Source organism: Lithobates pipiens, unplaced genomic scaffold (assembly GCF_037356315.1).
Source record: "Lithobates pipiens isolate NorthernLeopardFrog02 unplaced genomic scaffold, aLitPip1_a1.2 Scaffold_10, whole genome shotgun sequence".
NCBI classification, from domain to species: domain Eukaryota; kingdom Metazoa; phylum Chordata; class Amphibia; order Anura; family Ranidae; genus Lithobates; species Lithobates pipiens.
Window position 1 is genome coordinate 162,877,645 of NW_027507686.1, and position 16,387 is coordinate 162,894,031.

The following is a 16,387-nucleotide window of genomic DNA, read 5'->3' on the forward strand; positions in this document are numbered from 1 at the left end:
TAATTGAATCAGTTATGACAAAATTCTCGTAAGCCTCAAGCATGTGCTCCAAATACTGCAATAAACCGCTGTATTTTTCAGGATGTTTTCAGGATGTTATAAAAAGATCTAGTGACCAGACGCCGCCTATTCTCCTCAGCACCATCATCAGATCTTTTATCATTTTGTTTGAAAAATCCTTTGAATTAGAGAGTAAAGATAACAAATCTATAAAACCACCCTTCCAAATATTTTCTTTAATAGAGGGAGACAAGTGAAATCCCAACGGAGACATTTCACAAGGCAAAACCTCTTTGTAACAGAGTTCAGGGACAGAGGAAGCAGAAGCATTGACAACAGGAGTGTTAATTGATTCAACATAAGGTTTAACATTAGTAACATGAGCAAAGATAGAAGGTGCAGAACATACATTAGCAGAGGAAGCCGGCCAACTCACTGGGACATCACATTCATCCTCCTCCTCCAGTCGGCGGGACATCTCCCTTTGACCCAGCGCAGCCAAGGACCCCAGCCGTTGTAACAGGAGGCTCTGCTGAAGCCTGCTGGCTGGAGAAAGCTGGACCGTGGCAGGGCTTGATAGCTGACTCGGCTCATCTCGGGAGAACCAGACGATCCACTACATTCATCTCCGACACCGGCTCTTCTTCTGTCAATGCCAGGCACAGCCGCAGCCACTCCTCCCCTCCTTCCGTCGCCACCTTCTCCAGGACCTTGCTCACAGGTGTCTTTATGACCTGTCAAGGCTGGTGAGCTCCCGTATTATAGCTCTAGTATTACAGCAGATAGAGCTTGTCAAGCTGATCCAGATCAACTGCCAAGAGAGTCTTATATAGCCCCAAATCCACGTGCAGGAAAATTCTAGAAGAAAACATGTTTCCTGTTTAAAGTCCATGTGACAAGTTTGGTAAAATTTATAGAGATACTAACCTAAAAAAAAATTCTCTCTTTTTTTTTGAGTTGTGCCCACTTATTACAAATGTCATATCGGTAGACTTTAAAGCCTAAGTTTACGAACAAAAAAACTGAATCAGCACAAGCGACATTATAACCGTTGCCATATTTCTCTTGTGCTGCTGTCTCCTCTTTTGGTACAAATCCTCCCCCTCCCCAATGCCATAATCTTCCGATGCAGTGTGGGTCAATAGAGCCAGTAGAGCTGTAACAGGCACTCATCAAGAGTGGCGGACTATGCCTGCCTTTTCCACCCAGCTTCTCCTTTCATAGAAGCTGTACTATAGCATCTATGAATGAAATAGGATCTAATAATGGAGGGGGCAGACCTTTTAATCATCCACCCACCCATAGTGTTTTTATCTTTATATATACTTTTTTGCATCTATCCCCTTTCACCATATTCTGTCTACATACTGTATGTTCATGCCTGCATCAGCTGCACTTCAGTGTTCAGGGCCGCCTTTCTAAAGGCGACATTAGTGGACCATGCCTGCACAATGTATGTTGGCATGACTGCAATCAGGGGTGCACATGGAGGCTTGACAACGAAGGAGCACCATTAGGTGAATGATTTTCCATTCAATGTGTCTGAAGGACACAAAGCTGTACATTTGCATAAGTATATGTAAACTAAATAAATACATTTAGATATCTAAAGTACAGTGTGTCCCAAACAATCACCCTGTTTTATTTTAAATAAAGTACTATTTTGACATTCATTGACATTTATTTTTAACCATTTTTGTATACCAGCACTGCTATTTTCACAGTGAATATGACCCTAAATTTATGCAAGATTTGTTGTGTTGTCTTTTTCAGAATTCTCTTGCATACTTTCGCCTCTCCTCTGAAACCAACCCGGTTATCCTAGTGAATAAACGTCTGGATTTTGATGATGCTCCTAAAGTAAATCTGAATCTTACTGTACGGGTAAGGTATTATGATAAATTATTATAACAAATGAAAAAAACTATTATTTTATGCAAATTACTGGAACACCTGGCCAATGAACTTCCTCCCTTTGCATACAGTTATACATTATTGTAGCTGTGGTCATTCTTAATAGTGAGTCTCAAATAAAAACAGTTCTACTGTTTAGATAGGAGAACCCGCCCATTCTTCTCATAATGGAGGAAGGGGAAGGAGGAGAATTTATTTAATGAACCAAGGCCACAGATTTGTTTTGGGAATTTTTTGAATTAAATGACCATGAATGATAGGGGCGGAAGTAAGTTTTTTTTTTTTTTTTTTAAATGTCACTAACCACCAGTGCTTGTAGTAATAATAGAGGGCTTGTACTTGCCTTCAATGGGTGACTTTTAAAAGCTAAGTGAATGTTATCCAGGCCATACACAGAGAGAATTTCTTTCCTGCAACCCGTAAATTCACTCGACTCTGGGACACATGTGCAGAAAAAAAGCCACGCGGCATAGAACCTGGAAGATCGTGGCTATTACTGTAGTAGCGTCAACTACTACAGCGATTGTCAACTTCTCCGGCAAGCCTCTCAGGTATGAGATATGCTTACTTACGTTGGTCCAAGCTGGACCAACATAAGTATGCAATAAAGATCATACAAGAAAAAGAACCGCTGCCCCAGGTGTATAAAGATAAGGCTGATTGGAGTATCTTGCAGATTGCTAGCCCCGGCCCGTCTCCGTGGGAAACTTGGAAAGAAGAAAGAAATGGCTACACATCCAGAACTTCCAATTGCCTTTTATTTTGCTTTACAAAGATAACACCAGAGACACCAAAATGTGGTCATGTAGATGCATTTCACACATACATCTTGTGCTTAATCATTACGAATTGTTATTTTTTAATGTGCAGCCATTTCTTTCTTCTTTCCATGCAATAACATACCTGAAATTCAGCTTTAAAGTATATGTCAATCCTCACCTGGTAAAACAACCCATTCGGTTTAAAATAGAAATTGAAGGCAAAACATTAGTGTATAGATATAAAAAATACATTATAAACACTGTTTTCACATACTCTCTGTTCTCAGCTGGATACGGAGCTCAGAGAGCTAGGGGAGAAGAAACAGCAGAACACTGGTCTTCCCAGTGAATGGCTGTGCAGAGGGAGGGGTGTCAGCACAAGTCTGATTATTGGAGGAGAGCATGTTGAGTTCCCAGCACAGCCAGAACACTGACCACTCGGCGCTCTCATGCCTGTCTGTTTTTTTTAGTATTGCTTAATGCTTCCCCAGTCTGGGGGGAGCTGCAAGGCTATGGATATTCAGTAATTTATGAGAACCATATGGACTGAAGTAACCCAACCACATTTGTAACCCTTTAAAAGAGAAGTATAGATTTAGGTTAAGAAAAAAATTACACTTACCTAAGATTTGATGCATCTGTTCCCCGCCAGCTCTAAGACCGAGAACTGAGTGATCAAACACCATTGATCACTCAGCTCTCTGTCTTCAGGCTGCAGAGAGCTGGGACTGTCAGTCACCAGCTATTTGCTCTGTCCCTCCAGTGCTCACTGGAGCACTGAGCTGTGGAGGGGGTGGGAGAAGCTGGCACAGGCTCTTAGTGGCTCGCTGACAGACTGAGCAAGCTGCCGATCCAGGCTTCTGGGTGGATCCCAGCCATATGGTTGGGATCTTTTCAGAGCCTGAGCCGGCTCTGTGATGTCAGCCAACAGTGGGCTTTAGTCCTCTGTTAGCTGAAAATGGCCATAGGAGTGCAGAACGAACTGCACTCTTGTAAACCATAGGATAAGTACAGCCAAAAAAGCTTTGCCTATATTTCTCCTGTAACACTGAGTGCTGATGGCTGTGTTCCCACTTTAGTTTAATCACTGAACCTGAGTTCTGTAGATTTCCTTCAGGGGGATTTGGTGAAGTGGGGGAAGCTAAGGCACAAATATCCTGCCTTTTCGTGTCCAATACTTTTTAAAGTCCAACCAGTACTCCAATCATCCACCTGTTTTTTATAACAGCAGCTGGTTTTGTGTGTCTGTCAGTAAAAAGACTATGGGGAATTGTTGACACACAGACCAGAATGCTGTCAGTAGATGATTCAGTAGTCACACAACAATGACCATCATGGAAACTTCAAAATAATTGCTAAAACAAGTAAAATTCCCACCTCCCACCATCCTCATCCACGTTATTGCCATACCTGTATGTGTTTTAATCATCAGTAAATAAAATACATTTCACATGCTAAACTCCAAACACTGAAAACTCACAGCTTTTAACTTTGAATGTACCATTTCAGGACACACGGGATCCTACAGCACGTCCTAGCCACAACGTTACAACCAGCATACTGATTGACATCATTGACGCAGATGATAAACCTCCGTTCTTCATGCCATGTACAGCGATCTCAACAAAAATATGTCTCAATTACGGCTACACCGGGAGCGTGACCAGGACTGAACAAGCAGTGAGTGTTATGCCCAGTACACACGATCGGATTTTCCAACAACAAATTTGGATTTTTGTCCGAAGGATGTTGGCTCAAACTTGTCTTGCATACACACGGTCACACAAATGTTGTCGGGAATTCCGAACGTCAAGAACGCGGTGAAGTACAACACGTGTGACAAGTCGAGAAAAAAGGAAGTTCAATAGCCAGTTCAATAGCCTTCTCCATGATTCAGAGCATGCGTGAAGTTTTGTGTGACTGACATGTGTACACACGATCAGACTTTCCTTTGTTGTCGGAAAATTTGAGAACCTGCTCTCAAACAAATTCCGACAGCAAATGTTCGATGGACATGAATACGGTCAGCGTTTCCGACAACAAGCTCACATTGAACATTTCCTGTCGGAAATTCCAGTCGTGTGTATGCAGCATTAGAATTGATGGCACAGTGATTGTATGATTTTATAGAAAGCAGGACTAGTACTGAAGCTTTTTGTCTCGGGATATCCAAAACTGAGGGAGACCTCATTATAACTGAACAAATTCCCTCAGCTTTCCAGCTGTCCTGTTTAGAAAGACGCCTCATGTGATGAGAAGCAGTGCCGGTTGGTTACAGTAAATCTAAACACTATGCCCCTTTCACACAGGATGTGTCCAGTCTGATCAGCAGGGGGTCTGTGAACAGAATAATTGCTGAATCAGAGAATAATGAAATGGATGTCACTTTTCGTGTTAATGTTTTGCTGCATTTAAAAAAACTGAGTTTTCCGACCCCATATTAGATCTTAACCAGGGGTCAAGTCCTGGGAAAAAAAGTGTGGGAACTCCCACCCAAGATCCATTCCCCCACCAAAAAAAAAAAAAAAGGTACGCTCATATGCATATATACTTCACAGAAAATACAGTACAACATTTATTGTAAAGTGCCAGTTTACAAAAACAAAATAACGTGTCAAACAAAACAATCAACACAATGGGTGATGATCTTTCCCTCGCAGGGAATTTCTACCACAAATACACCCTGTTCCAGCCCATTAGAAAATATCCCACAAACAGGAATAAGTATTGGCAGAGTATTGAAGAGTATTGGCAGGGTATGTATTGAAGAGTATTGGCAGGGTATGTATTGAAGAGTATTGGCAGAGTATTGCAGAGCATCGGCAGGGTATGTATTGGCAGGGTATTGCAGAGTATTGGCAGGGTATTGCAGAGTATTGATAGGGTATTGCAGAGTATTGGCAGGGTATGTATTGTAGAGTATTGATAGGGTATTGCAGAGTATTGGCAGGGTATTGCAGACTATTGGCAGGGTATTGCAGAGTATTGATGAGTATTGGCAGGGTATTGCAGAGTATTGATGAGTATTGGCAGGGTATTGCAGAGTGCAACTTACACAATAGTGACTAACCTGGTAGAGAAGGAGAAGTAAACTGGAAAAGTGCAGCGTGTGGCCCCAGGAGGTCAGGACTGACTGGCACTGGGTAGAGGGGAGGAGGGGGGGGACAGTCTGGAACTCCGGATCCAAGCAGGCGCGCAGCGTGTGTCAGCCTGCCCACTGACTCGCGCCAGTGCGTGCCCACGTGCACGGCCGAAGTCATGTGACCGGTTGCTAGATGCGGAGCGGCCCCTGCCTAGCAACCAGTCACTCGGCGGCTGAGGAGCGGCGGTGAACTACGCGCTGCATAGCCTCAGCCCTCAGGCAGCTAATGGGAACGGCGTTCCCGCTGTGGGAATAGTACGGGAACGCCGTTCCCATGCGTTCCCGCAGGACTCGAGCAGTGATCTTAACAAACTTGTGTCCACTTACATCTGCAAGTCCAGAAAAACAGAAAAGGACATGGACATTTTCCATTTTTTTTCTAATCTAGATGGCCTTGGAGGTAATCAAATGTAAGAGCACACAAGTCTGTTTATATCTTACTGACCATAGACTTAAAGTGGAGCTCCTGTTCCCCCCCCCCCCCCTCCAAAAAATTAAAAGTCAGCAGCTACAAATATTGTAGCTGCGGACTTTTAATATTAGGACACTTACCTATCCAGGGGTCCCACGATGTCAGCACCCCAGCCGATTTTTCAATCAGCTTTTAGGTGCTGCCGCCGCCTTTTGTTATAAGGGAACCCGACAGTGAAGCCTTGCAGCTTTACAGCTGGTTCCCTATTGCACATGCACCAAGCACGCTGCACTTTCTGAATGGCCCGGTGGCAGGGGAAGGAGGAGGCGGGCCGCTTTAAGCCGTGTACACATGGGCTGAATGTCGGGAGACATTTGCTGGTTAAAAAAACAAAAACAAAAAACAACCAGCATTCAGCCTCTGTGCATGTTGGTCTGTTGGACAAGCATGCTGGAAAACTATCAGCCGACGAACTTCCGATCCCACACTGGTTGGAGTGTTCTGCCAGGGAGGGAGAATAGCTCCCAACTGTCTCTGATTTGGAGGGACTGTCCCTGATTTGGAGCAAAGTCCCTCTGTCCCTCTTTCCAACTAATTTGTCCCTCATTTTTGTCTGATCTATATAGCTGTATATAAAATGCACTATTTATCTATCAAAAAGTGTTTAATAGTGCTAAACCTTTTATCCAGTTTCTAATTTGTTGAATTTGTATATTTCAAAAGCCAATATAAAGGAATAGTAGTGGTAAAAAAAGAAGCACTTGTGGGTTTAATTAATAATTTATTTAGTATAATTCTTCTTTAAGTGGGCATGGCAGGGATGTGTTCTACTAATACTGTATATGTCCCTTGTTCCCATCTCAAAAAGTTGGGAGGTAGGAATTCCCTAATAGCCATATTTACACATGCGTGGGAAACCCCACAGCTGCGCAAATGGTTGGGAAAAACCCACGTGTACTTTGATGTGTTAAAGGTCTTGCTTAAAGGCCATGTGGCACATCTGCACAGGGGGGCTGAAAAAAGGGGGGATTGTCATTCTTGCCTAGATGAAAATGGTTATAGTGCTGCTTTTCAGAACCAATAAATGGTACCAGTTAAACAAACAAAAAACAAAAAAAACACAAACAAAAACATTAATGTCAGGATAATATCACTTAGATTTTAAAGTTAAGGTACACTTTAACTGATCAAGCTGAAGATGGAAGCTGATTGGTTGCCACGCACAGCTGCACCAGATTCTTTCTGCTTTGATAAATTCCCCCCGTATATATATTTTTTTTTGCATAAAACACAGTTTTTACATTTTTTCTTTAATTTTTAGCATCTCACTGCTGACCTCCTCCAGCCACTTCCTATCTACATCCATGTACTCCAGGAATGACTGCATGGCATTTTTCATTGAGGGTTTACTATAGTGATAAAGGGGCACAATGTGTGTCAGCACAGTCACTTTTAGTCTCTACCAGGGGGACAAATGACAGGATGACAATGCAGGAGATACAGTATATGTTATACCTCACATTAGATTTTAGTGATCAGGTTTAGATCTAACCCAATTGGATGGGGGAATCAATTAATTTTCTCTGATTCAGCCCACTGTATAAATAAGAAAAAAAATGAAATGTCTATGTTTAGTTTAAACCGCAACTAAATGACTAACACCTCTTAGCCCTTGTACACACGGTCGGACATTCCGACGGAAAATGTCCGATCGGACCGTGTTGTCGGATAATCCGACTGTGTGTGGGCTCCATCGGACTGTTTCCGTCGGAATATCCGACGGACAAAGTTTTAGAGCTGGGCTATAAAACTTTCCGACAACATGATCCAATCGGACTATGTCCGATTGTGTGTAGAGAATTCCGATCGGACAAAGTGCTACGCATGCTCAGATCAAATTACTAGACCAAAGCTATTCGCTAATAGCCTGAATGTAGTCCCGTCGTAACGAAATAACGTCATCACGTTACGTACAATCGGATTTTCCGACAACTTAGTCCGACTGCGTGTATGCAACACAAGTTTCGGACAAAATCCGTCGGAAAAAATCAGACGGATTTTGTTGTCGGAATGTCCAACCGTGTGTACAAGGGCTAAGATATTGCTGAGCCCATTGAGTCATTCTGAACTTATTACATCTGTTCTGATTTGATTTGGGTGGCCTTAATCAATCAGTTGGCTTCTTATAATTTTAGAGCTCTAGTGGTTTGTAAAGCAGACTTCCTAGCTGTACCCATCCATAGTGAACATTACAAGAAAGTTTCACTCTGCCTCTTGAAGGTTTCATTCATAATAAGATTTGGGAGTATAACACTAGCACAAAGTATTATCTTGCTGCAGCAGGAAGGGTGAGACTCCTGGATGAGGTTGGACAGAACAAGGATTTCTCACTACTGAACTCTATAAGTATAACTAAAGGCCTTTTTTTTTACATTTTGGATAGAGTGCTTAGAGATTAGAATGCCTGTCAGTGTCCCAGTTAAGGAGATCCCCCCTCTCTATTTGTCCTGTTTAGCATTATCATTGAAAGTGAAAGTATAGAAAATCACAAATGTTGGGTTGTCCCCAGAAATGTAATAGAGGGGAAATCTTCCAATATTGGTTACCTGGGGGTCCAAGGATTTCCCTTAATTTGTAGGCATTTTGTCTCACTTCCTGTTTGGCAGCTGGACAGGAAGTAAAGGGAAATCTCTCAGTGGGACACAAATGGCAAAAAAAATAAAAAATCAGGTTATAACCCTTTCTTACTCTATCCAACATGGAAACAAGTTTTGCCTAAAGTTCTACTTTAAAGAGAATACAGTTGATGTTTGGACCATGGACCAATGGGAAATATCACTTTTAGGAGGAGCCTGACTAATGAAGGATTAGAATCACTGGAAGTTTTTTGTATTACTTATTTTTGCTGTAAAGATAATAACAAGGAAATATTAAATGCATTATTATGCACTTTAGTTCCTTGATAAGAGTAGAGATTCCTGTTACCTGTGTGCCATCTGATGTACTTTAGACTCCCCTTCTATAGCTAACCAGTCTTCATGGAAACATTCGTCATTGTGCTATAAAATTCACAGCTTTGATGTCAGGCATGGTATATCAGGCATGTCTGGTTAAACTTTAATCTATATTTATCTCCATCTGACGTCTGTTAGATTAAATGCCAAAGGATGAACTGCAATATGGAATGTCATCTGTTACAACAGTATTTCAATAAAAAAATTGTGTACAAGTGTACAGTGCTGGTTAGCGATTTAGTGCAATGTAGAACCCCCCCCCCCCCCCCAAAAAAAACAGCATATTGAAATGTTATATTTTGGAATGTTTCTCTACTTCGAAAAAAAACAAAACGTATCAAGCCAAATAATTTTTCCTAGTTTTGAAGAGAGGATGGGAGGATTAGAACTCATGCTGGGAACCAATCCAGGACTTTGTTGGGGAAATTGACCCTCATTTCCTGTTCTGCCGATAGCAATTCACCCCACAGGAAGTAAGAGAAACTCTTTTACATAGACAAAAATAAAAATGCTTTTCTTAAGTAGGGTAGAGGAAGGCTAGCACCTTGCAGATTTTCTGTGTTTCTGTTGCAGATTTTCAAGCCCTATGTGATGAAACTGTTGTCAGCAGGGCAGGAAGTGATAAAACAATCTCTGTTTAATGGGACCCTAGATAGTAATAAAAACCCAACAGGAGCTCTAATCCCTCCCTACGCCATCCAAATCCTAAAACAAAAGGTTCTGACTACACTTTAATAGGAAAAGATCACTCCTTCTTCCTCAGAACTTAGAATTTAAATGCCAGGACACATAGGGGTCTATTTAAAAAAAGAAATCTATGTAACTACCGCAAGCATTCTCACAGCTGTCCTAAATAATGCATTGCTTCTAATATGCTTTTTGCCTCTGATTGTCAAACTCTATATATTATTATATATGTCTTGTGCACATGCACTGACATATATAAATGTGTCGAGCTATGTATCGCAGAGTAACTAACTGCGATGCAACCTTCTAATATTATAAACTTATTATGAAAATATTCCTATCCCCATAAGGTGCTAATCAATAAGGTTACAAATCCATATATGAATATACATATAAATACATAAAAATAAAATAAATATAAAAATAAATAAATAAAAATCTAAAATAGTTAAATCTAATAATATATAATCACGAGAAATGCATATATATTCAGTGCCTGATGATATAAAGTCTATATATATCTCTAATATCCAATTTTCAATAATAAAGTGCTCGTGCTCAGTGAATATAACGTGAATAAAATCAATAAATACCATCAAGTCCATAAAAATATTTTTTTCAATATTTTAAAATTAAAAAAACAAAATTGGAATGAACATAAAAGCAAACTTTATTTATTTATATATTTATTTAAATGTGAGTTTGATGGATTATATGTTTTAAAGTAAATAAATATTACTTAAGCGGTATTACACTATTGTGTGCCTTTATTACTCTTCCCTATGGGATATGTGAGGAGGCTTGGAGGAGATTTCTTGGAGGAAGGTGTACAGCCAGAGTGTGGAGGAGGCTTGCAGTGAGAGGTGTCTATAGCAGCCACTACAGGAATAAAAGAAAGCATCAAGATCCTCCTGCTGATACTAATCCTTTCAGCCTTAGGCTGGGTTCACACTGAAGCGATGCGGGAACGCCGCAAATTCGCTGCGTTTTCCCGCATCGCATGCCTCCCGCCGGCAGTTCACACTGCCCTATGCGGACTGCTGGGAGTGTCAGTGAAATGTTAATGACACCCCCAGATCAGTTTGCATATCGCAGTGCGATCTGCAAACTTGGACAGGAATCGGATCGCATGGTGTGAACACCCATGCGATCCGATTCTGCTGCGGACCAAAAAAAGGGTCCCGTGCGAGTTTGGGGCATGTGCGATGCAAATTCAGCCATACTATCTGTATGGCTGAACTCGCATCGCACAGAGATCGGATGTGATTTGCACTGCAGTGCGGTGCGAATCACATCCGGTTCTCGCTGCCGCAGCGGTGTGAACCCAGCCTCAAGGTGAGGGCACACCTGACGGGGGAGGAGAGCACAATTTTGCACTGAGGCTGGATTCACACCTATGCATTTTTAGCACTTTTTGCATTTTGCAGATTTGCACTACAGAATGTGTTCCATAGGAAACCATGGTAAGTGGACTGTAGTACAAATCTGCAAAATGCAAAAAGCGCTAAAAATGCATAGGTGTGAATCCAGCCTAAGTCACTGGGCACTTTAAAGAAGGACTGTTTGCTTTTATGTTCATTACAATTTAGTTTTTTTAATTTTAAAATATTTTTAAAAAAAAATGTATGGACTTGATGGCATCTTATTGATTTTATTCACATTATATTCACTGAGCATGAGCACTTTATTATTGGAAATTGGATATTAGAGATATATATATAGACTTTATATCATCAGGCACTGGATATATATGCATTTCACGTGATTATATATTATTACATTTTTTATTTTTATTTATTTTTTATTTTTATGTATTCATATGTATATTCATATATGGATTTGTAACCTTATTGATTAGCACCTTATGGGGATAGCAATATTTTCATAATAAGTTTATAATATTAGAAGGTTGCATCGCAGTTAGTTACTCTGCGAAACATAGTACAAAACATTTATAAATGTCAGTGCATGTGCACAAGACATATATAATAATATATAGAGTTTTTCATTTGATCACATTGTGGGAAGGTGTGGGAAGTGTCAGCAGCTGTCACCATCTATAGAATTTAGGTGTTTAGTTTTAGTCTTTAGCAGCGCACAAGGTTCCACCTATCTTTTGCCTCTGATTGTCAGCTCCATCCAGTGGCCATAATACAGTATTTTTCATGAAATACCTCATTAACAAAAATGCCGCATTATGGCCACTAGATGGAGCTGAAAATCGTAGGCAATAAGCATATTAGTCACAACATTTAAAAACAAAAAATGAACCCCATAATTTGCTAATCCTAATTTATTATTATGAAGGGATGAGATTTGTTGAAAGTAGGTAGAGCTTTAAGTGTAAGTGTAAACCCTATCAATAAACGTATCTTAATTGCTCCTGTATTGTCTGTTAATTATACCATTAAAAGCACTTTGCTATACATTTTCAATAAGTGGTACCTGTCAATCTGCCAAACACCCTGTAAGCTGGACAGTCTGTGCTTTCTAAATATATATAATGGTGCAGCGCTAGTATCATTCAAAATAAAAAAAAAGAAAATATAGGTAATTTAAATTTAATTAAAACCCATAATGATAAGTCCAATTATTCCCAAATTTCAAATATACCAAATATGAAACTGTAAGGATACAAAAATTGAAAAGTGCAAATGCGGTGAAGTTAATAACATAAAAAAAAAAGTCCACTTTCTGACAAGTAGTGTTGATAGATGAATATATCTTAAAGTGCATACATAAATCTTGCTGGTCGAAGCATTGATTATTGAACCATCACTAAAAGTTCATGAAGAGTGAAAACAGATCACCACCACCGATAACCTGAGGCTTACCGGAGTAACGAAACACTGATCAAACAATTGGTTAGATTTTTTAGCTTATTTGCTTCACTGCATTTGCACTTTTCAATTTTTGTATCTTTACAGTTTCATATTTGGTATATTTGAAATTTGGTAATATTTACACTTGGACTTTGTCACTGTGTTTTCATTTTTTTTTTTTTTTATTTGTTATCATTATTTTTTTTATTTAGTTTAGATTACCTATATTTTCATTTTATTTATTTTTGAATGATACTAGCGCTGCACCATTATATATTTTTACATACACTATTTTGCAACTGTCATTTGCGGTGCTCGCAGCTGCCTTTTGACAGCGCGATATTATTATATACTTTTTAGCCTGTGCTTTCTGACTCAGCTACACTGTTATCAGTTTCACTTCCTATCCTAGAGCAACAACTCTGCTCCCTACAAATACAATACAGGGAGCTGCCTCCCAAGAACAGAAATTATATTGAAAGATTTTTAAAAAGTCAGAAAAATAAGAAAAATAATGCATCTACTACACCCTGTAAACTGCAATATATACACTTTTTGTTTTTGGATTAGGATACACTTTAATGTTATTTTTTATTCTTAAACTAAGGAAAGAAAAAAACAACAACACGATAATAAATATATTTCGATTTTATTCACTGATGTAAATGAATTAGCAATATGATTGTTAAGTTGGGAGACATTTTTGAAAGGTTAAATTAATAAATAAAGTTTGCACTCCTGAATACACAAGTAATTATGTTGTATGTTTATTTTAGCCGGGACCTCTGACCCTATTGCCAGGACCTTTATATGCAGTGGATGGAGACTGGGGAATTCGTGCTCCAGTTGAATATAGCATCTTCAGTGGTAAGCACAAAATGTCTATGATGTTTATCTTCAATGACGGTCACAAAAATAGATTACCAATGGATCTTCCATATATCCAGCAGTTTTTTGTCTCTCAGTACCTAAACCATCTCACCCTGTGAGATATTTTCTTTCGTTTTTTTTTTCAACTGTACATAGGTATGTTTGCAGTGTGTTTAAGGTGTGCTAGGGGCTCATTTTAATACAAGTGAATGTAGGCGAATGCAAAGTGCCAACATCTGCCGAACTCTACAACCAATGAGAAACTCTAATACTGTACTTACTAAAGTTGAATAATGTCCTTGCTATATATGTAGGTCTTTTACATACCTCCCACAGCCTGACTGGAATACTACCAGGATGTTGCCAGTTGAGGCCTAGTCATTACTGCTCAGCTCTAGCATTATGCCCTGTATACATGGTCGGACTTTCCGACGGAAAATGTGAGATTGGATCGTGTTGTCAGAAAATCTGATCGTGTGTGGGCTTCATCTGACTTTTTCCATTGGAATTTCTGACACACAAAGTTTGAGAGCTGGATCTAAAATTTTCCGACAAAAAATTCAGATCGTTTAAATTCCGATCGCGTGTAAACAATTCCGACGGACAAAGTGTCACGCATGCTCAGAATAAATTACGAGACGAAAGCTATTGGCTACTGGCCCATTTATAGTCCCGTCGTACGTGATTTACGTCACCTCGTTCTGAACGATCGGATTTTCCGATAACTTCGTGTGATCGTGTGTATGCAAGACAAGTTTGGGCCAAAATCCGTCGGAAAAAATCTGACAGATTTTGTCATCGGAGTGTCCGACCGTGTGTACAGAGCACTACAGGAGTGAGATTTTTCGCTAATTCAAACTTTCCCACATGCTCTTTCTCTACTCTGATGCAGTAGCTCTGAGCTCAGCATTTAAGAGCTCACTCCTGTGATGAAGAAAGTGAGTAATGACTAGGCCTCAACGTCCTCCCAGTCCTGGGAATATTCCAGTCAGGCTTCAGGAGATACATAAATGGCCTACAGCTATAACAATGGCATTATTCAACAATGTTTGTATTTACAGACACCCCTTATCTACATAGACAGTTTTTGGTAAAGGTAAACTAACCCCTTAAACAATTTGGCCTTAAAATAGGTGGCTGGGAAGCGATAAAAACACGAGTCAATTGCATATTTTCAATGCCTGTGTGAAAGTGCCCTATGGCTAATGTCACATGAGATTGCTAAAGAAGATGCAGCAGGGAGGTGAAACACCTTGCATGTGTTGTCTCCTCCCTGAAGAAATTTCGGCAGTGAGTGAGCAAGGCTTTGATCCTGAATTTAAGAAGTTATGCATAGGAAGCATACATGTGTTCTCTCACCATGTTTTAGCAAACCTGTTCCTGGCAAATTCTTGCTTGCATCATGCTTGCAAGAGTGACAGAAGCCTAAGAAATACTACCAACATATTTTGCTTACCTTTACCACCTGCAGGTGTGTTGGGATGTTATGGCACATTTATTGACTTATAACATTGTTCTACAAGCACCGTTATATGACCACACAAAATATAAAGGGAATGGAGATACTACAGTGTAAGCCAAAGAGGTCAGGATGATGCCTCTCCCTTCCAGTGCCCTGCACATCACTGTCTTGATCGAGTTCCCGCTGTGCTGATGTAAAGTTCGGCACAACAGTGGGAGCTTGATCACAGATTCTCAACCAGGATTCTGCGCCACCCAGACAAACTCGGACAGCACCCCAGGGACCCCAGTTGAGAAAGGCTGCTCTATTGTACAATAAAGGGCCCATAACCCTAAAATACAAGGTAACATTTATAAATAAGGCATTGAGAAAATTAATCGTTTCAGTGTCTTGGTAGAAGTTATAAGACTCCCAGGGTAAGAAACTAGAGTTCTTCATAGAAACAACATTATTATCCGTTTTCAAACTTTTCAAAATGTTACATATATTTCTATATCTGCTATTAGGTGTTTCTTTTTATATTACAGTTATAATTTTATGTTTAAAGCCCAACTCCAGACATTTTTTTTTTTTAGTTGTGGGTAGAGTGGGGAACATTTAAATTTGTTCGTCATTTGTGATGAAGCACTTAGGGCGGAGCGATGCGCTGATGTCAAAATCATCCTCGTGTCCCATAGGACGGGTTGTTTTGGTTGTTTACATCTGAAATACCAAACTTTAGGCTTCTTATTAATGTTTACATGTTGTGAATGCTACAAATTTTATACAATTAACCCAAAAAGGATTTTATGCTTTGTGGAGCCTTTTGATCTCTTTTTTGGATTCAAACTTAATTCCTGCACGCCGAGTGACACCAGAGGTGTGGAGCAGCCCTGAGACGTGGAGAAAGGCCCCGGCTGGAAGTTAAGTCACAGGAAGTACTTCGACCCCCTATAAAAAGGGGTCCACAGGAGCTGGTAAGCAGTTTCTACAGCTGGTGGTGGATTCACAGCGGTTTTGGTGATGGATAATGGACTATTCCATTAATAAGATCATTTTTATTTTTCAATACATCACTTTCATTGTGGACATTTTTGCACCATTTGCACATTTATTTATTTGATTAATATGAACTTTATTATCATTATTCATCAATTAGTGTGATTCTCACTATTTCCCATTTTTCTCATTTTATTTATATCTATGATCCCATTGGGTAGTTTTTTCCTCACTTTCCTTGTCTCTGTGACACCAGAAAAAGAAAGAGGAGGCGATGACTGACACCAAAACAAGAAAAAGCACAGACACCAATACATACGCTGTC

The 16,387-nt window shown here is 39.9% G+C and overlaps 1 protein-coding gene across 5 annotated transcripts in view; it reads left to right on the top strand.

Moving 5' to 3' along the window:
- The window catches only part of CDHR5 (cadherin related family member 5), a 194,485-nt gene that overhangs the window by 129,066 nt on the left and 49,032 nt on the right, over positions 1 to 16,387 (top strand). For all 5 annotated transcript variants that reach the window (XM_077458846.1, XM_077458855.1, XM_077458863.1 and 2 more), the window contains exons 6-8: positions 1,774 to 1,884; positions 4,185 to 4,355; positions 13,529 to 13,619. In XM_077458846.1, coding sequence (XP_077314972.1) covers positions 1,774 to 1,884; positions 4,185 to 4,355; positions 13,529 to 13,619 — 373 coding nt within the window. The remainder of the gene's footprint in view (positions 1 to 1,773; positions 1,885 to 4,184; positions 4,356 to 13,528; positions 13,620 to 16,387) is intronic.